Source organism: Danio rerio, chromosome 11 (assembly GCF_049306965.1).
Source record: "Danio rerio strain Tuebingen ecotype United States chromosome 11, GRCz12tu, whole genome shotgun sequence".
Classification (NCBI taxonomy): Eukaryota; Metazoa; Chordata; class Actinopteri; order Cypriniformes; family Danionidae; genus Danio; species Danio rerio.
The window spans coordinates 46,733,657-46,754,851 of NC_133186.1; the positions used below are offsets into that span (position 1 = coordinate 46,733,657).

General features: G+C 36.3%; 1 protein-coding gene across 4 annotated transcripts; it reads left to right on the forward strand.

Annotated features, from left to right (window-relative positions):
* Positions 1-832: 832 nt before the first annotated feature.
* ero1b (endoplasmic reticulum oxidoreductase 1 beta) lies at positions 833-20,926 on the forward strand. 4 transcript variants are annotated; one of them, XM_005172944.6, is made up of 16 exons: positions 833-1,235; positions 4,112-4,231; positions 6,467-6,550; positions 7,133-7,174; positions 9,331-9,413; positions 9,868-9,941; positions 12,540-12,660; positions 12,868-12,914; positions 13,305-13,316; positions 13,420-13,446; positions 14,213-14,305; positions 14,614-14,860; positions 17,121-17,190; positions 17,730-17,816; positions 18,403-18,536; positions 20,315-20,926. In XM_005172944.6, the coding sequence occupies exons 1-16, from the start codon at positions 1,071-1,073 to the stop codon at positions 20,373-20,375; spliced, it is 1,467 nt and encodes a 488-aa protein (XP_005173001.1). In that variant the 5' UTR covers positions 833-1,070; the 3' UTR covers positions 20,376-20,926.
* The last annotated feature ends 269 nt before the right edge of the window (positions 20,927-21,195 follow it).

A 21,195-nucleotide genomic window follows, 5' to 3' on the forward strand; every position in this document is an offset into this window, starting at 1 on the left:
AACCCCGCCCATTCTAACACCCCGCCTATTTAGTCACGCCCCTCGCGTTTTATAGCGCTTTCAGTACCAATAATATACAGCAGTTTCCACACTTTTGAGGATACAAGAAAACATACCCTCAATGTGTTTTTATCTTCTAAGAATGTGAAATAAAGCTATAAAATTAATTCAAGGAGTGTGAATCATGACCTTCTGAATGATATGATTAACAAGATTAATGCAACAAAATTTAATTGTGACTGACACCGGTCAACTGACGCCTCACATAAGCCCCGCCCATTCCAACGCCCCACAGATTTAGACACGCCCTCGTGTTTTGTAGCGCTTATAAACAATCTAAACCGGGTTCCACTTCATAAGAAAACACGAAAACGTGATTAAAATTGTTTAAAAAAGTGACATGGTGGCGCAGTGGGTGATGCTGTAGCTTCACAGCAACAAGGTCGCTGGTTCGAGTCCCGGCTGGGCCAGTTGGCGTTTGTGGGGTTTGCAACATGTGGGTTTCCTCCGGGTGCTCCGCTTTCAAGAGAACCAAATTGGCCATAGTGTATGAACTGTGTGTGTGTGTGTGTGTGTGTGTGTGTAAGAGAGAGAGAGAGAGTGTATGGGTCTTTCCCAGTACTGGATTGCAGCTGAAAGGGCATCCGCTACGTAAAACATATGCTAGATAAATTAGCGGTTCATTCCGCTGTGGCGACACTGATTAATAAAGGGACTAAGCTGAAAAGAAAATGAATGAATGAATGAATTATATTTGTTATTGTGGCGGAGCACATATCTGTCAATCATCTGACGTCTCACTTAAATACCTCCCTCTTCAGCGTGTTTAGACACGCCCCTCGCACCCTGTAGCGTTTTCCGTTGTCGTTGTACCACATCAGTTTCCACAGTTTTGATTATTTGTTGTGTTTTTCGACAGCGACATCCCTCATCTTCATAATGTCTGTTTAACTGAACCGTTGAAGACATTCGCGAGGGAGTTCCCGCGTTTCCTCCAAACAGGAAGTTGGACTGATTTCCTCCTCTGTTTATGTTTTGAGCATTTGTGGACGCGAATTTCTCCATCCGCGATGTTACACAGGACACAAACCCACGGGCTCGTGATATTAATGAGTTTAATCTGCGGTTATTTCTGCTCGGGATGGTTTCAAAACAACGCGAAGAGCAAAAGCACACAGAAGGAACCGGTTTATGGACACACCGAGGACGAGCTGGACCAGAGCTGCTTATGTCATGTGAGTTTATTTAACGCTACAGTTATTAAAAAACATGTTATAAATGTGTACGTTTCTGTTTTTGATACAGTTGTCATAGTATTTCTGGTATGTTCGACTGTCGCGTGAATGTGACGTCATCACGCCCGCTGTTCATTGCTGTTTTCTGCGTTTAGAGCTTCATCTTCAAGTTATGCATGTTTATAATGCTTAATGCGTGTTATTCTTATTTATATTTACTTATTATTTTGTATTGTTGGTGTAGGTGTCGAGTGAACCACCATTTACTCTCACCCTATACTTTTATTAGTTGTTGAACACAGAAAGAAGATACTGTGAAGAATGTTGGGGAAAAAAACAGATATTAAGTCAGTAGGAACAAAAATAATGAAGTCAATGGCTGTTTCCCCCAATATTCTTTAAAATATACACCTTTGTGTTCAACAGGAGTGTAAATAATGACAAAATGTTCATTTTTGGGTGAACTATCCCTTTAATATCCAGCGAAAAGTATGTAAAATCATATTACAGGTTAATATATTTGTATTTTTCTTAATTTATATTGCACGTTTAACATACAGAGGTGTATTATTAGTGTTAAACACACATAATATTAACTAAATCCAATAATGTGAAAGTATTTTCCATGACGAAGCATATGATACGCAGTTAAACTGCTCATTTAAGCGGAAATGTAGCTTGCAAGATATAGTGACCCATTTAAAATAGGTTAAAATGAAAGTTTCTGTTATTCAGCGTGGTGTTGTCCCATTGGTCGATTTGTATCGCTGGCGTCAGTGGAGTTTTGGAGTTTGTAGTCTTTCAACCCCTATCAAATCCGTTCGCTTCAACGCTGAGTGCGCTATTAAAGAACTACAGCCGTCGCTTGTAGGCGTGTCTGCGTGACGTGTGTTTGTTTGGAGGCGGGGCGGTGGGGCTGAATTTGCACGCGGTAGTTGCTGGAGTTTGACAGCTCATTTCTAGCAGTTTGAGATCCCCGGAGGAGCAATAAAAACCCAGAATGAGTGATGACAGCTGCTGAAACCCGCACGAAGACGCGTCAATACTTTAACAGGAAACCGCTTTCGCTCTTATGAAGAGATGTTCGGGGAAAGATGCAGATTTTGCGAGGCTTCTCTGCTTGCTTTGGGACTTTTTGGACTTTTGCATTCAGAGCAGGTTAGATGTGAATATGTGCTGTTTATGAGGACTCAATTAGTGGATTTGAATGACTAGATAAAATGTAAATTACAGAGTTACTTTTGCCTAATATTAACGACATCTAAAAATAGTTAAGCTATATTTATACTCTATTTTACGTTATTTATTGTGTCGTTTAATTAAGGATACATCAAACTGTAGACTGATCAGTTTAATGAATTTTTGTTTGCAAAAAGCAAATTCTTTTAAAGAAAATTGACATGATATTGTAATCAATGCTATTCTACATTTAAAAAATAATGTACTAATTTAAAGCGAATACTGTGGTGTTTTTAAACCATAATATAGTCATTAATACTCTAATATGGTGATTAGAAAGTTGCTAACACAGTAAATCACCCAATACGGTAGTTTTCCACAACTATAGGGTATATTATTCTACAATACACAGCAGTTTAGTGCTGTAAAGACTAAAGTATATCACCGTGTTCATTACAATTTAATAATCGTCAATACTCCAGCATGCCACAACATTCATTAACAAATAGTTATTATATTAAATATTATAACATACACACACAGTAAAGTTCAAAGTAGACTATTTACTATGAAGTACTATAGTATTTGTTTTAAAATCTGGGATGAATTAGTATTATTTTTAAGGGGGTTTTATCAAGCATATACTTTTTAATGTAATTTGATAATTATAATTTTTATGTTAATTTTTTCTGCAGTTTACAGTTGTTTTGAACTATTTATTTACTATAAATTAGTATTTTTTCAAATCTGGCATGAAATACTATTTTTGAGGGCCTTTATTAAGCTTATTTGAATTAATATGATAATTTTATTGTTAATATAATAATGATAATGATTCTTTTAATTTTCTCTCTGGGTTTTTTGGACTGTTCACTACATTACTATAACATCTTTTCAAATCTGGCATGAAATACTATTATTTTTAATCACTTTTAATCAAGCATACGACTATTAAAATCTTTATTTTAATGTTAATTTGATAATGATAATTTTGGTGTTATTTTTCTCTCTGCAGTTAACAAGTGTTTTGCACTATTTACTATAAATTAGTATAGTATTTCTTAAAATCTTGGATGAATTTGTATTATTTTTGAAGGTGTTTTATCAAGCATATGCTGGTTAAAATGAGGATTTTAATGTTAATTTGATGATGATAAAGATTATGTTAGTTTTTTTCTGCAGTTAACAGATGTTTTGGGCTATTTACTATAAATTACTATAGTATTTTTATAAAATAATATATAAATTAATGTTATTTTTGAGGGTGTTTTATCAAGCATATGCTGATTAAAATGATAACTAAATGATCATTTGCTGTTGATGACGATTGTGTTAATGATTATTTTGGTGGTAATTTTCTCTCTGCAGTTAACAGGTGTTTTGTACTGTTAATTTACTATAAATGACTATAGTATTTTTTTAAATCTGTCAATTTGAATTAGTATTATTTTTTGAGGGTGTTTTATTAAGCATATGCTTAATATAAAACGAGGATTTTAATGTTAATTTGATAATGATTGTGTTATTTATTTTCCTCTGCAGTTAACAGCTGTTTTGGACTGTTGAATGTGAATTACTATAGTATTTTTAAATATCCGGGATGAATTTGTATTACTTTTGATCACCTTTTATCAACCATATACTGTTTAAAATGTTATTTGATGATGCTAATGTGTGTGGGTATTTTCTCTCGGCAGCTGACAGGCGTTTTGGACGACTGCTTCTGTGACATCGAGAGCATCGACGTCTTCAACAACTTCAAAATTTACCCACACATTCGCAAACTCACGGAAAGAGACTTTTTCCGATACTACAAGGTGAGTTAATGTCCTGAAGGTTTACACTTTACACAGCTTAACAATGTCAGCTGTGACCTTACTTCACATAATCATACGCAGGAGACTGTTCATGCTGCAATTATCCAGAGATTAATCACCGTCTGAATATATTAATCTGAGCATCTTGCATTCGTAATCATGGATGTGGTCGACGTGGCATGAGGTCAAAGCCTTGATCATCCAGCTGCCTGTTTCTGTTTTAGTAGTTACTGATAATGAATAACAAACCACAAATATTAGCTGCGTCTCAAATGGCACACTATACACTCATGCACTATGCACCATGCACTTATGCACTTACACACTCAATAGCAGAATAAATATATGTAGTGTCGTCCCAAATGGCACTCTAATGTTTTTCTAATAAGTGGAAATTCAAACCGTTTCCCAGATGACGTTTCACGGTTGCCAAATCAATGAAATAAATGACCAAACGATCAAATAATACCTGCCATGAATATAACCGCATTCACCATCGGGAGGCGCTATAATCACTCTTGTAGGAGAGTTTTGCTTTCACCATCCAAAATAAATAAAGTTATTTAACATGTGCGCCCGATAGCTCCGCCCCTTCTGCTATGTGAGCAAACCTGCGGTCATGGAGTGTGTAGCTGCGTCCCAAATGGCACACTATGCACTCATGCACTATGTACTTATGCACTTACACACTCAACAGTATAGTAAATGTATGTAGTGTCGTCCCAAATGGCACACTAATGTTTTTTTACTAAGTGGAAATTCAAACCATTTCCCTAATGACGTTTGCCAAATCAGTGAAATAAACGACCGAATTATTTAATAATACCTGCCGTGAATATAACCGCATTCACCATCGGGAGGCGCTATAATCACTCTCGTAGGAGAATTTTGCTTTCACCATCCAAAATAAATACAGTTATTCAACATGTGCGCCTGATAGCTCCGCCCCTTCCGCTATGCGGTTGTTGAATGCGTGAAGTGTCCATCATTACACACTTCATTTTAGCGGCTGAATGAGTGCATCATTCGGGTAATTAAAGTGCACTTATTATCTTTAGAGTTTTCAGTGTGAACGCACTACTTACACTATTTATACTACAAAATGGCGCAGAATAGTGCATAAGTATGCGATTTGGGACGCAGCTACTCACTTGAGTTTTTAATGTCGCTGCTGTTGATGTTATTTGTTAATAATATGCATTTTACTTATACGATCATACTAATGAAATATTAATTGTGCTACATTAAATATAATTTATCATACAACATATATTAACACAGTATTGCTACTTTGAGCAATGCATTTATTTGTGTTTATTCATCTTTAATGACAAATATTTTTACATTTCGTAGTATTTTAGGATTTTCTGCATTTGTATACATAATAAACAAACACAAACATATATTATACAAATAGAGACTTTTATTTTGGATGCAATTACTTATTTGACTGCACTATTTTATATCATAACTTAAATGTAATATATATGTATATATATACATTTATACAGTTGAAGTCAGAATTATTAGCCCCCCTCAATTATTAGCGCCCCTGTTTGTTTATTTTTTTCTCCAATTTCTGTTTAATGGAGGGAAGATTGTTTTAGCACATTTCTAATCATAATAGTTTTAGAAACCTATTTCTAATAACTGATTTATTTTATCTTTGCCTTGATGACAGTAAATAGCATTTTACTTGATCTTTTTCAAGACACTTCTATACAGCTTAAAGTGACATTTAAAGGCTTCACTAGGGTAATTAGGTTAACTAGGCAGGTTAGGGTAATTAGGCAAGTCATTGTATAATGATGGTTTGTTCTGTAGACTATTGGGAAAAAATTAGCTTAAAGGGGCTATAAATTTTGTCCCAAAAATGTTTTTAAAAAAAATTAATAACGGCTTTTTTCTAGCCGAAATAAAACAAATAAGACTTTCTCCAGAAGAACAAATATTATCAGACATACTGTGAACATTTCCCTTCTCTGTTCAACATCATTTGGGAAATATTTAAAAAAGAAAAAAAAATCTAATAATTCTGACTTCAACTGTGTATACACACACACACACACACACACACACAAACACACACACACATTTATGCTTTTTTTAAAGCATTATATTCTTTCTATTTTGATAGATTTATTATTGTCTTATTCAGCTAAGAGCTGAGTTATGAATCCTGTATTTTTCTGACTGTTTGTCTACAGAAGCTCAGTGTGTTTGTTTATTCTGCAGGTGAACCTGAAGCGGCCGTGTCCGTTCTGGCCTGATGATAGCCATTGCTCCATTAAAGACTGCCACGTAGAGCCGTGCCCAGAGGTCAACACCAACCCCTTCACAAAACATTTGACCTTTTAGTTTTCATACATTTATCAAAAAATATTATTATTATTATCTAAATTAAACTTGCATGCACGATCATTCACACAGATATTAAGGAGCTTTCTTAAAGATTTTCAAAAACATATAATATTGTAGATTTCTTATATGCACCAATTACAAATAAAATCATATCACAAATACAGAATCACATACAAATGGATAACGGAGAAAAACATATATAAAAACAGTCAGGTAAAAGCCAGGTGTGTGTGTGTGTGTGTGTGTGTGTGTGTGTGTGTGTGTGTGTGTGTGCGCGCGTGTGTGTGCGCATGCGTTGCGTGTTTTAATGCACTTCCTGAAAACTGGATTTTTCTTAAAATCAATGATTGAACTTGCACTCATGATTATTTACACCTATATTAAGGAGATTTTTGAGCATTCACAAAAACGTATGACATCTTAGTTTTATTTACAAAAAAAAAAAAAAAATAGATTTTTCTAAATTAAACTGTCATGCATGATCATTCACACAGATCTGGAGATTTCCGAGCATTCACACTATTGTCTTTTTTCTTCCAGAGTAAAGTTCCTGTAGGAATCAAATCTGGCAACTACAACAAGGTGAGAATCAGCTGAGTGTGTGTGCGTGTGTGTTGGTTCTCCTGTCAGATTTCAGTGTGTGTGTTTTGCGCTGTTTGTTCAGCTGTTTGACCCACGGGCCGCCTGGTTTTGTTTGTTTAAGGTTTGCAGATTTGTGTAATAGAGCGTGTGAGCTTGAGTCAGCGCTAAAAAGCTGCTATACGTGTCTGATAAACGAAGAGAGGGTATTTTTAGAGAGCTCTGAGCGTTCATATTGTAGAGATAAATCTGCACCGGAGTCCTCTGATTCCACAGATCCTGAATTATTTTGAAAATCATAACAACATCTAATTTGGTTCTTCAACTCAACTTTGGAAATCAGGATTTGTTTCCTGTTGAGCTTGTTCTTCAGTGTGGAAGTGTGCTCAATTTTTTGATTCGTTTTAGAATTTCTGATTCAGTCGCCTATAGGAGAAATGACTGGGAACAGTAAACAGCAGAAAACAGTCAGTCTACTCGCTCTACAGTCAAGTGTGTTCATGACCATACACAAAAAGTAGAATAATATCATAAGAAAACATCAGTTTGCAACATAAAGCAGTATAACAAGCTGTTTTTAACGTCTTAAAATCAATGGACGTGTATGAGACCGGAAGTCTCTAGAGCAAAAAGATGGCATTTACTGCACCCAGTCGTATGCAGAGAATGAGGTCAATACCCAGTGTTGAGGAGAGTTACTTTAGAAAGAAATGCATTACAACATTAGGTTACTCCCCTAAAAAGTAACTAGTTGGATTACTTAGTTACTTTTTATGGCAAGTAATCCATTACGATACTTTTGCACACATGAGAAACAATTAAGTAAATTAAAGTCAATGCTACAGTGTTTTTGAGCCATTCATTCATTCATTCATTTTCTTATCGGCTCACTCCCTTTATTAATCTGGGGTCGCCACAGAAGAGTGAACCGCCAACTTATCCAGCATATTTTTACGCAGCGGATCCCCTTCCAGCCGCAACCCATCTCTGGGAAACATTCACACACAAACTCGTACACTACGGACAATTTAGCCTACCCAATTCACCTGTACCGCATCCGGAGGAAACCCACGCGAACGGAGGGAGAACATGCAAACTCCACACAGAAACGCCAACTGAGCCGAGGATCGACCCTGCAACCTTCTTGCTGTAAGGCGACAGCACTACCTACTGCGCCACTGCGTCGCCAGTTTTTGAGCCATACTTTAGTAATTAGTTAATCTATTTCTGGTGATGTATGGTACACAGCAACTATAGTAATATTAACAAATGACCCAATACTGTGCTTTTATTTTACCGGCAGCTAGCTCTCTGCAACTCTCACATGGTCGCTCACTGAAGCTGAGCAGGGCTGCGCCTGGTCAGTACCTGGATGGGAGACCACATGGGAGAGCTAGGTAGCTGCTGGAAGTGGTGTTAGTGAGGCCAACAGGTGGCGCTCAGCCTACAGACTGTGTGGGTCCTATTGCCCCGGTATAGTGAAGGGGACTCTATACTGCTGGTTTTTCGGATGAGACGTTAAACCGAGCTCCCAGGAAAATCCCAGAAAGTCCTTGGAAAAAGAGTAGTGGTTTCACCCCGGCATCCTGGCCAAATTTGCCCACTGGCCTCTGTCCATCATGGCCTCCTAACCCTCCCCGTATCATAATTGGCTTCATCGCTCTGTCTCCTCTCCACCAATCAGCTGGTGTGTGGTGTGCGGTCTGGCACACACAGGCTGACATCACGTCATCCAGGTGGATGCTGCACACTGGGTTGAGGAGACCCCCCCCCCCACCCCCCCATGTGTAAAGCGCTTTGAGTGTCCAGAAAAGCTCTACAAAAGCACTATAAATCTAAAAAAAATGATTATTATTTTCTACAGCTGCAGGGCATATACTACAGTATAATACACCACAGTTTACAGTATTTATTATGGTTAATAACACACACACACACACACACACACACACATATATTGTGTCATAACGAACTTCTTTTTTGAGTTTCACAAATTGTGATTAATCTTTGCCCAGCATTAATATACTTAAAATATATATATATATAATATATAACACACACACACACACACACACACACGCATATATACTTCTGTTTGTGTCTGTGGAAGCAAGCGCAGTAATGTTGTGTTTAATGTTGTGTTGTGTTTGTGTGTTCAGTATTCTCACGCGGCGAACACTGTGAGTGAGATGCGGGAGTGTGAACAGGCTCATGAACTGGGCGCCATTAACAGCACCCTGAGGTAAAACACACACACACACACCAATATACGGAAACACACAGTATCCCTCACGCAGACACACAAACATGCAGTCTCTCTCATACACACATAAATGCACATCAACACAGACACGTCTTTCTCGTACACAGATCAACACACACACACACACACATAAATACACAAATATCAACACACACACAAAGTCTCTCTCTCTCTCTCTCTCTCTGTCTTGCGCACAGATACATTATCAGTACGCACACATATCAACGCACAGTCTCTCCCTCTCTCTCTCTCTCAAACACACACACAAACACAGTCTCTCTCTCATACACGCATTAACACACACAACCACACAGCCTCTCCCACACATACACACAAAAACACTCACACAGCCTCTCTCTCTCTCTCTTTACACACACACACACACACACTCACACTCTGATTGCATGCATTAAGTGCAGTGTGTTTTCGGCAGTAATCAGAGTAAAGAAGCGTTTGCAGACTGGGCTCATCATGATGACGCTCAGGACCATTTCTGCGGGCTGGACGGTGAGTTTCCATATGCAAAAATAAAAACCTCACTGAATTAGTCGTCTGTCTGTGTGAGTGTGTGAGTGTGTGAGTGTGTGAGTGTGTGTGTGTGAGAGACAGAAGTGAAAGGAAGGCAGTTGTTTACGCTTTCACTCTGAGTTAGATCTTTTATCTGCTGATCTCTGATGGTTGTTTATAGTCTGCAGTGTGCTGCTTATAGATGCTGGATTAATATGAGGAAAGCTGAGGTGATGCTCAGTGCAGTAATCAGAACACACACACACACACACACACACACACACACTTTCATTTCATTCAATTAATATATGCACTCTTGTGCTGCTGTTTTCATTCATAGCCTTTGATGGGTTCCTGTGGGTTTGTTATTTGTGGGGGAGAGAGAAAATAAATAAATGAATAAATGGACTTTTTTAATAAGAATTAAATATTTTTTATGTTGTAATTTTACAGTTAAATGATGATGATAATAATAGTAATTTAGTACTTTATTTTATATTATTTAGTGCTTAGTAATTTAATTTAAAATTATTTTTTACATTGTTTATTTAATTAGTGTAAGAATGGTAAATTTCCTATAATTTTCTTTTGTTTTAAAAATATTAATTAAAATTAAGATAAATTATTATTACTACAAAACTACACTAAAACTGCCAAAAATACCACTGATTATATGAATCTAATCTGGCTATAAATAATAATAACAATAAAATAATAATATTATATTTTACTTTTATAATTAATATGATCCTTTTATTGTTTATTATTATTATTATTATTGTTGTTATTTTATTATTAACTAGCTATAATAAATATTAATGAACATTTTGGCATTTTTGAACATTATTGAACATTTGTTTTTGTTTTTTGTTTTTTTTGGTTTTATTATTTATTTAGTAATTAAAACAAATTTAAATATTGTAATAATTATATAAATATAGTATACATAATATAATAATTTAATAATAATCATAATTATTTTTATTTAATAGCCATGTTGATAATATGGGCTGAATTTAGCAAAATCCTTATCCGTTGTTTTCTGATAAACAGAAAGGTGTGTGTGTGTGAGTGTGAGTGTGAGTGTGTGTGTGTGTGTGTAGGCTTGGGCGGTATCCAAATTTTGATACCGTAAAACCGCCTCCATATAATTTACCCCGGTATCCGGTATTACCGGCGTAATAAAAAAATTATGACGTAAGGCTCAGACCATTCAGAAACTGAATACCTTCTATGCGACCTTAGGCTCGCGGTTAGAGAGAGAGAGAGAGAGAGCCAAGCGACGCACAGCATATCTCTCTGTCTCTTACACAAACACACACACATCTCTCCCGCGATTTATTCAGAAATTTACTCCCACACCATAAGAAATCTGGCCGGCCCCCACGGTACTGCAGCGGGAATGCAGAGCTGTAATCGGGCCATAAAAATTATACCCGATAGGTCCCGAGTCCGACAGGTACATTTTGATTGACAGCTTTATAAAGCCCAAACCCATTTACAGCCCGACATTATTCAAATGTGCTCATGCACACAGCTCTAATGCATTTTTTTTCAAGAATGAGTCATTTACATGTTTTAACATCATTTAACATCGGTGAAGCTGAATATTAAAAGAATAATGCCACCATTAGCCTGTATACTCTGTCTACATTATGATTATATGGTTTAATTAATATTTATTTATAATTTAAAACGCTTTACGCACCAAGATTAGGCTACGTGTGTTTGTGGAGGAACATTAAATCCACTGGCTTTAGCGCAGTCTCTCACTCATGGTGCGTCCAGCAGCTGAACACCCTTTCCTGCTGCTACAGGTCGAGATGCAGAGTTCTGATCTGGCTTGTTTTGCAAGTTTTGGGTTGGATTGTTTGTTCATCTTCTACCAGTCAGGAACATGCATTTAATTTTCCATGACAGCAGTTTCAGTGTAGCGAATGGCCTCTTCTTTTTACCTGTCAGCTTGCGGTTTAGGGCTCTACCGTAATACGCAGTGTATGAGCGACCGCGAAATACCTGCAGCTGGAATAACCGCTCCTTCTGAGCTAGTGACTGGCTTGACCGCCGTCAAAATTCTCTTTTTTTTTACTACTTCATCATCATTTGTTTCACCTTTGCAGGGATGGATTTTAATGCAGGGATTTGGATTTTTTCGGGTCTCGCCGGGTTCGGGCAAAGATCTTCAGCTCTAATGCAGACCTCTCGTTCATATTAACCACGTCTCCCTTCTGTTCAGTCAAAACTGACAAACTGCAGGACACTTTGAAGTGTGACTCGTCACGTCACCTCTCCCCCTCTCCCCCCTTCCCACTCCTCCTCCCTCTCCCCCTCTCCCTCTCCCCCTCTCCCTCCCTCCTCCACACTGTCCCGTGATGACAACCACACATCCGTTTTTGTAGGCATTAAATAAAGGATATTTAATATTTTATGACGGTATAACGGTATTGAAACTGACACCGTTGCTATTTTTAGATCCCGCGGTATACCATAATACCGAAATACCGCCCAAGCCTAGTGTGTGTGTGTGTGTGTGTGTATAGAGTGCTGTAGTGCTAAAACAGACTGTACTGATGCAGATGTGTGTGTGTGTGCGTGCAGATGAAATGTCTCCTGAATCAGAGTATGTGGATCTGCTCCTGAACCCGGAGCGATACACCGGATATAAAGGCCCGTCTGCCTGGAGAGTCTGGAACAGCATTTATGAGGAAAACTGCTTCAAGTGAGAAACACGCATAACACACACATTATATACACATCACTCACATATCTAACACACAGACACACACACATAACTCACACATACACACATGCGCATAACACACACAAGACATAAACACACAGACACCCACCACATATGACACACCTAACACACACAGCAGCACAATAAGCTCATTTTTCTTGTGTGTGTGTGTGTGTGTGTTTTCAGGCCCAGATCAGTGTATCGTCCTCTCAACCCTCTGGCTCCTGTTCGTGGTGCGTTTTCATCATTTACTGTTAAAAACAGGATTTATTCTGATTTGCCTCCACATGTGTTATTTTAAAAATATTTCTCAGACCCTTTTAACCCTCTTTAAAGCCATCTTAAGCTCAATATTATTCGCCCCTTCAGCAATATTAGTGTTGGATTGTCTCCAGAATAAACCACTGTTATACAATGACTTGCTTAATTACCCTAACTTTACCCTAATTACCCTAGTAAAGCCTTTACATGTCACTTTAAGCTGAACACTAGTGTCTTGAAGAATATCTAGACTAATATTATGTGCTGTCATCATGACAAAGAGAAAGTAAATCAGTTATAAGGTTTTATTTTTATAGTCTGTGTATAACTGATGTGTTTGTGTTTGTTGTGTGTGTGTGCAGGTGATGATGACGGTGAGTTCTTTTCTGCTCTTATATTATTTGTCTTGTTTAGTTTACACACCGGTGTTTATTACTGCGCTCTAACACACACACACACACTCTCTGTGTCTCACAGGTGAAGGATTCTACAACTGGCTGGAGGGTAAGTGATTATTTACACTGTTAACATGGTAACCTGATCTGAAAGGCCAGTAATTAGATATGTTAATGTTAAGCTCTGGTAAACTCAAGCCGCCTTTCAATTGCACACGACAGACGACGAGTGACAGACCGGAAGTCACTCATCTCCAATAGAGAGTTGTCCGGGCGCTGCGTGGAGTTCTGATCATATGTGGAAAATTTGAATCCCATTTGAGCTGCAGATATGTTGAAGTATTTAAACTCCTGTGACTAGACCGTATGCCGACCAGATGTGATAAATTCCAATGTTGTCTAAGCTGATCTGTGTGCGTGAGATGAGGAATAGTAGATTTTTTTTGTTCTTTTTTAAATTAGAAAAAAAGCTTTTATTAAAAAAACATTTCTATTCATAAAAGAGTAATAAAATATATAATTTTTAATGTTGTCTCCACATTCCCTTAAAATGTTTTTGTGGGCTATGAGTTTCATTTGACCATGGTGAACGCACGGAGAATAAAGGCTTTTTCGCTCCTTTATTTCGGACACCACGAGAATCAGCTTCTCTCCCATGGCACACGACAGCACTGAAAATTCTGTGCGACTGCCACAAGGGGCCAACAGTCGTATCCAAATGTCGTGTACAGTGGAAAGGCGGCTTCAGGCCTTGATTGTGCCGAGTGTGGATTACCCCTTGGTAAAATCAGATTTTTACTAACAGAATAATCCATTGTTATGTACAATTTTTAAATATCTAACTAATATTATGTGTGTGTGTGTGCGCTCTGCAGGTTTGTGTCTGGAGAAGCGTGTCTTCTATCGGCTGATCTCAGGCCTTCACAGCAGCATCAACATCCACCTGTGTGCTAAATACCTGCTGGACGGTAAACACTCCTCTGCTGTGTTGCTATCCACCTATATTTATGTGCGTTTTGGAAAATTGAATAAAAAATACTTCATGTAAATACCAAAGACGCGCATACATTTTGAAAATGTGTATAAAAAAACGTACGTATGTGCACAACTGAGCAGGATAAACTTTGATCTGAAAGGAAATAATGTGCATAAACTGTTTTGCAAATTGACTAATGTGTTATTCACTGATGTTTTATGCAATATTCCAGTTTTGCGCATAATTCACATGTCATAGCTGGTGTTTGTGAGTGTTGATGTGTGTGTGTGTGTTTTTTAGAGGGTTGGGGGAAGCCGGTTTGGGGTCCAAACGTGCACGAGTTCAGACAACGTTTCGACCCGGCGGAGACGAAAGGCGAAGGCACGCGACGACTGAAGAACCTGTATTTCCTGTACCTGATCGAGCTGCGGGCGCTGTCTAAAGTGGCTCCGTACTTCGAACGCTCCTTCATTAACTTGTACACCGGAAACACAGAGGAGGACACCAGCACTAAACAACTGCTGCTGGAGATCCTCAACGAGACCAAGTGAGCACCAAGAGTAGCACAGTGTTATTATTCATTCATTCATTTTCTTTTCAGCTTAGTACCTTTATTAAAAAGGGGTCGCCACAACAGAATGAACCGCCAACTTATCCAGCACATGTTTTACACAGCGGATCACTTCCACCTGCAACCCATCACTGGGAAACACCCATACTCACTCATTCCCACTCATACATTACGACCAATTTAGTTAATTAGTTCCCCTATAGCGCATGTGTTTGGACTGTGGGGGAAACCGGAGCATCAGGAGGAAACCCACGCCAACACGGGGAGAACATGCAAACTCCACACAGAAACACCAACTGACCCAGCCGGGACTCAAACCAGTGATCTTCTTACTGGAAGGCGATTGTGCTACCCACTGCGCCACCGTGATGCAGTTATATTATTGGTATTATTATTGTTGTTATTATTATTATTATTTTTATTATGCCAACTGTAATTCTAAAAATATTTATTGTGGTCATAATGCTTCCTATTATGAACTAATATTATTCCCTCACACCCAAGAATTAATTTAATTTAAAATGTATTATTTATGCATATTATTTATTTATTTATTTGTTTGTTTGTCATTTCTTTATTGTGCCAATTTTAGTTATATAGAATATTTAATGTAGTCAAATTGCACATTTTTATGATCTGCTATTGCCCCCCTCTAAAGAATAAATACAAAAATATTTTAATGAATTTATTTTAAAATTTGTTTTATTATTATTATTATTATTATTATTATTATTATTATTATTACATACTTAAATTATGTTTTCCTTTATGTATTTATTGGCATAATTCCCAGGGAAATTACCACCAAAAAACAAAAAAATCATAATACATCAAGAAACATAATATGCAGTAATTCATTAGTCATTTTGTTATTATTATTATTATTATTATTATTATTATTAATATTATGTCAACTTTAATCCTAAAACATATTTAATGATGCACACTTTTGTGATCTAATATTGCTCCCTCACACCAAAGAATAAATACTCAGAATCATTATGCCAACTTTAGTTCCAAAATTATGTAATGTTCATAATTCATTTTTATGAACTAATATTGCTCCCTCACACCAAATAATAATTTAATTTAAAATGTAAGTATTATTTATACATATTATTATTGTTCTTCTTCTTCTTCTTCTTCTTCTTCTTCTTCTTATTATTATTATTATTCTTATTATTCTTCTTCTTATTCTTATTCTTCTTATTATTAATAATATTATGCCAACTTTAATTATATAGATTATACAGATATTTAATGTAGTCATAAGGCACTTTTTATGATCTAATATTGCCCCTACCAAAGAATAAATACAAAAAAGATTTTTTTAAATGTAAATATTCTTTATACTCATAATAATAATTATAAAAATTATTATTATTATTATTATTATATACTTGTATACTATTTTCATTAATTTATTTAATTGCATGAAAAATTAATTGCTCTGGGTAATTACTACTAGAAAAAAAAAATACTCTTTTACTTTTGTTAGTTTTTTTTGCATTTAGCAATAGATTTTATCATATTTCACCCTGAGTAAACATTCAAAAGAGGATCGACACTAATACTGAAAAGTTATTTAATTTAAAAATGTATAACTTATAAAAAAGCAATATTAAAATTCTGTCATTTTAATTAGTGGTATGATTAAAATGATTAATGATTAATAAATTCCTCACATAATTTGTCAGTCTTACTAAATCAGTGATGGCCAAAGTTGGCCCATAATAACCTTTGCTCCTTGCTATGGTTTAGAGATTGTCAATTTAAAATTCAGCGTAACCCTTTGCTTGTTTTATTGTTAAAAGCTGAGTCAAATTAAATATTTCACTAAAGTGGTGTCAATTAATCAGATTCTCGCTGTCTGCTGACAATGCAAAGACTTTGATGAGGAAATCAAGTCAAAGGCAGATTCTGCTGGACCTGTGTATTCAGCATTGAACTCTGCAGTGTTATAAATGGGATTGTTTTATTGCAATCGGTTTTCATTTAAAAAGTCATTTTAATTAGTTTATGCATATTTAAAGCAATGTTTTTGATTTATTTTAAAATAAATTAGGAAATTACCCATGACGTTAATGTAATATAGTTCGGACCACGGGCCTCGGTGACATTTCTTTTTGCTCTTCATATGAAAAGGTTTGGACACCCCTGAACCAAATAAGATATAGGACTTCTTTAAACCATGCATATACATTTGATCTAGCATGCATTTGTCTGTGTGTTGCAGAGCATTCCCCATGCATTTCGATGAGAGCTCCATGTTTGCCGGTCATAAAATCGAGTCGAAGACATTAAAGGTGAGTTGAGTGTGACAGATGCATTGTGGGCCGTTTTACAGAACAGAAACCTTCGTCTGTTAGTTTCAGAATGAGTAAATGATGCTTGAGTTCCTCTAATCTATAACGGTGATCAGTCTGTGTTGTTCCTGCAGCTGTCTGTTATGATTTGACCATGCATTTTACTAATATTCAGGGTTCGAGTTCAGCTGTTCTGTTACCACATTTGCATATTGACTGATTTGCATGTGCGCTCATTTGCATAGATTGTGTTTCTAAAGAAGCTTTAATGTTAACTTTATATTACACTCTAAAATATGTTGAGTAGTTTTAATCTAATGCTGGGTCAAATTTGGACTAATTCAACCACTGGGTTCATTTTTTTTTGTCTGTTAATTTTAGTTAATTATTAATAATTGTTCAATTTAATTAATTAATTACTTTTTTTTTAACTCGATGGTTGGGTTTATTTATATTTGACCCACCATTGGGTTTAAAAGTTCCAGCATTTGTTAGAGTGAACATTGATTGATGTGCATATTAATCTTCATGTTGTTCAGGAGGAGTTCAGGCTTCACTTTAAAAACATCTCTCGCATCATGGACTGCGTCGGCTGCAGCAAATGTCGACTTTGGGGAAAATTACAGGTACTTAAAGTCTGAAATTGACCATATTTATAATTACTGTGGATTTTGATGTCATTATAAATCACTGATCTGCCTGACTGAGACACAATTTAAAGCAGTACACGCATCAGATAAAGCATTGCAGTGTAACTAGCTATTTTAAATAAATAAACAAATAGTTTTTGGTCATTTAATTACAGATATTAATAATTTACTTGTCTTTAAATATTTTAAATAAATTAATTAATTCTGTATTGATCAATTCAGATCAGCAGAATAATTGCATTTTTTTGTTATTCAAATATATTTTGCACAATAAAATTATATTTCAACCAAAGAAGGTCACATTAATCAAGACGACTGCATTCTTAAAAAAAAGGCAGAATTTAGTTAATATATGGTCTATATTAAAAAAAAAAAGATAATGTTTTCTTTATGTCTTGTAAAGGTTTGATATGATCAGTTGAGGAGTTTTAATGTGAGAGTAAATGTTTCTGTGTGTGTGTGTGTGTGTGTGTGTGTGTGTGTGTGTGTGTGTGTGTGTGTGTGTGTGTGTGTGTGTGTGTGTGTGTGTGTGTGTGTGTGTGTGTGTGTGTGTGTGTGTCAGACTCAGGGTTTGGGAACGGCCCTCAGGATCCTCTTCTCTGAGAAAGAAATCAAGAAGCTTCCAGAAAACAGTCCGTCTAAAGGCTTCCAGCTCACCAGACAGGAGATCGTGGCTCTGCTCAATGGTTTCTCCAGGTAAAACACTCTGAGATGTGAACATACTGCTGAAAGCTATCACAAAAGTAAAAAAAAAAAGCCCCTTTCACACATACACACCTTTCCGGGAAATTACCGGCAATTTTCCGGAAAGATGTGTATGTGTGAACAGGCCCTTTTTGAAAATGCCGGTAAATTCGTTCTGGCTATTTTCCGGAAAGAGAAGTTGTAACATTACTGGTAATTAACCTGAATGCTGCTCTGTGTGAATGCAGAATAAAGATTGAGGGAAAGAGCGCGTGCACGTCTAGAACATGCTGACGTGAGACGTCTGCTTTAGCCAATCAGAACAGTCTGACGCATTCACGTCCGCGTGGTTTATGAGAATAAAAGCCTTTGAATATTTTTCCAGACACATTTAGCTGCTAGAAGTTAGTCAGATAACCTTTAAATGCTCATCTTAAAACCAACCGTGTAAATAATTATCGATAAGTTGCTTATGATAAGCCGTTGTTTGTTTACCTTTAAGCTTTGCGTGTGCCTGTGAAGCAGCCGGTGAGCGCCAGCACACACACACATCCTGTACATCTTGACATGCGAAAGTGTTCCTCTATTTTATCGAAGTTTTCCACAACACTGATCCTCCACTGAGTTTGTGATGTAGTCAAATGTTTACTAACACAAGCGCAGCCGTTTACAGCTCATTTCTGGTTAATGTTGTCAGAATTTACCGGCATTCTGGGATGTATTTGTGAATGCTCTTTTCCGGGAAATTTCCGTAACGTCCTCGCCTGTGTGAACAGCACTTTTATGAATTCACCGGTAAAGTCGTCCCGGAAATTTTCCAGATATGTACTGGTATCACTGTGTGACAGGGGCTATTATTATTAAGGTCATTCTAGAGTTGCGGGTGCATCTACTGTCTCCAGGATTACCTTCTGTTATTTTTGGAATACATTTTTCACACCAATTATATCAAGTTATCTAAAATCCAATATATCTTAAAATAATGTGTGGATTTTGGACCATTTTGTCTTGAGTATAAGCTTAATTCTTTCCCCGCATTTTTCTCAGTTTTTTTTGTGTAAAAACATTCATGAAAAAGATCAAATAAAATGAATAACACAGAAACTTTCTTTATGTTGACATACAGTTGAAGTCAGAATTATTAGCCCCCCTGCATCATTTTTCCCTAACTTCAGTTTAAGGGAAATATATATTTTTTCAGCACATTTCTGTTCATAATAGTTTTAATAACTCATCTCTAATAACTGATTTATTTTCTCTTTGCCATGATGACAGTAAATAATATTAGACTAGATATTCTTCAAGACACTTCTATACAGCTTAAAGTGACATGTAAAGGCTTCACTAGGGTAATTAGGGTAAAGTTAGGGAAATTAGGCAAGTCATTGTATAACAGTGGTTTGTTCTGGAGACAATCCAACACTAATATTGCTTAAGGAGGCGAATAATATTGACCTTAAAATGGCTTTAATAAAAATTAAAAACTGATTTTCTTTTAGCCGAAATAAAACAAATAAGACTTTCTCCAGAAGAAAAAAAATTAGAGAAATTCCTGAATCCATTTAACATCATTTGTGAAATATGTGACAAGGAAAAAAAGGACTGATCATTTTTACTGTAACTGTATATAATATGGTCCTATATTCCCAGCAGAAAATATTCAGAGGGCTGTCAAATTTAGGTGCAAGTCATCAAAAATCCTGTCAACTTAAAAAACAAACAAACTATAAACTGATTAAAAACTATAAAGTGATGTTTTCTCCATCCTGTGGTCTCTCTCTGTCTCTCAGGCTCTCCACCAGTATAAAAGAGCTGCACAACTTCCGGACTCTTCTGAAGGATCACAGGTAACACATCTCCAGGCCACCAGGTGGCTTCAGCCCAGAGGACTCTGCAATAGTCTTATCAGCCCAGAATAAGGCCTGTCTGTCTCAGGGACTGCAGGATCCAGCAGAACCCTTCCCTGCTTCCTCTAGATCACACAAACACACACACTCGACAAACACATCGACGCTTTCAGACGCGTTCCTTCTCTGCCTGTTCAGAGCTCTCAGCTCCTCGTTTTTTGCGCTTCATTTTGCTTTTTGTTTCGTGCGTCTTTTCAGTGTTTGTGTCTGTTACTGCTGACAAACATAGTTTTATTATTATTTTTTTTTATTATCAAATGTTTTGATAATAGTTTGAGTGAAGTAATCGATAATATATCCAGATCTTATTTTAGTTTCAAAACACAAGCAACTATATTGTGTATAAAGCAAACAAAACTCTTTTCTTCATTACTGTTAGGAGTATTTTGGAGGAATATTTTTATAAAACCAAAAGAAAAAAAAAAAATATATATATATATATGAAGAGTTCAGATGCATAAACCACTAAGTGCTGTCTGAAATTTCCATCAAAAATTAACATTGTCTCTGTTATGTTTATGTATCTGTTCATTTTCTTTGTTTATGTTGAGATATTTCACTTTAAAGATCAGCAAAAGGACCTATTCTTTGCCATTAAAGTAATATTACTGAACATACACATATGAGCCTGAATAAAATGATAATTTCATATATATATATATATATATATATATATAATTGCTGGGCAAAACTAATTACAATTAATCACGTCCAAAATTAAAGTTTATTTTGGACCTGATTTAGGTGAGTGCACTGTAACGTGC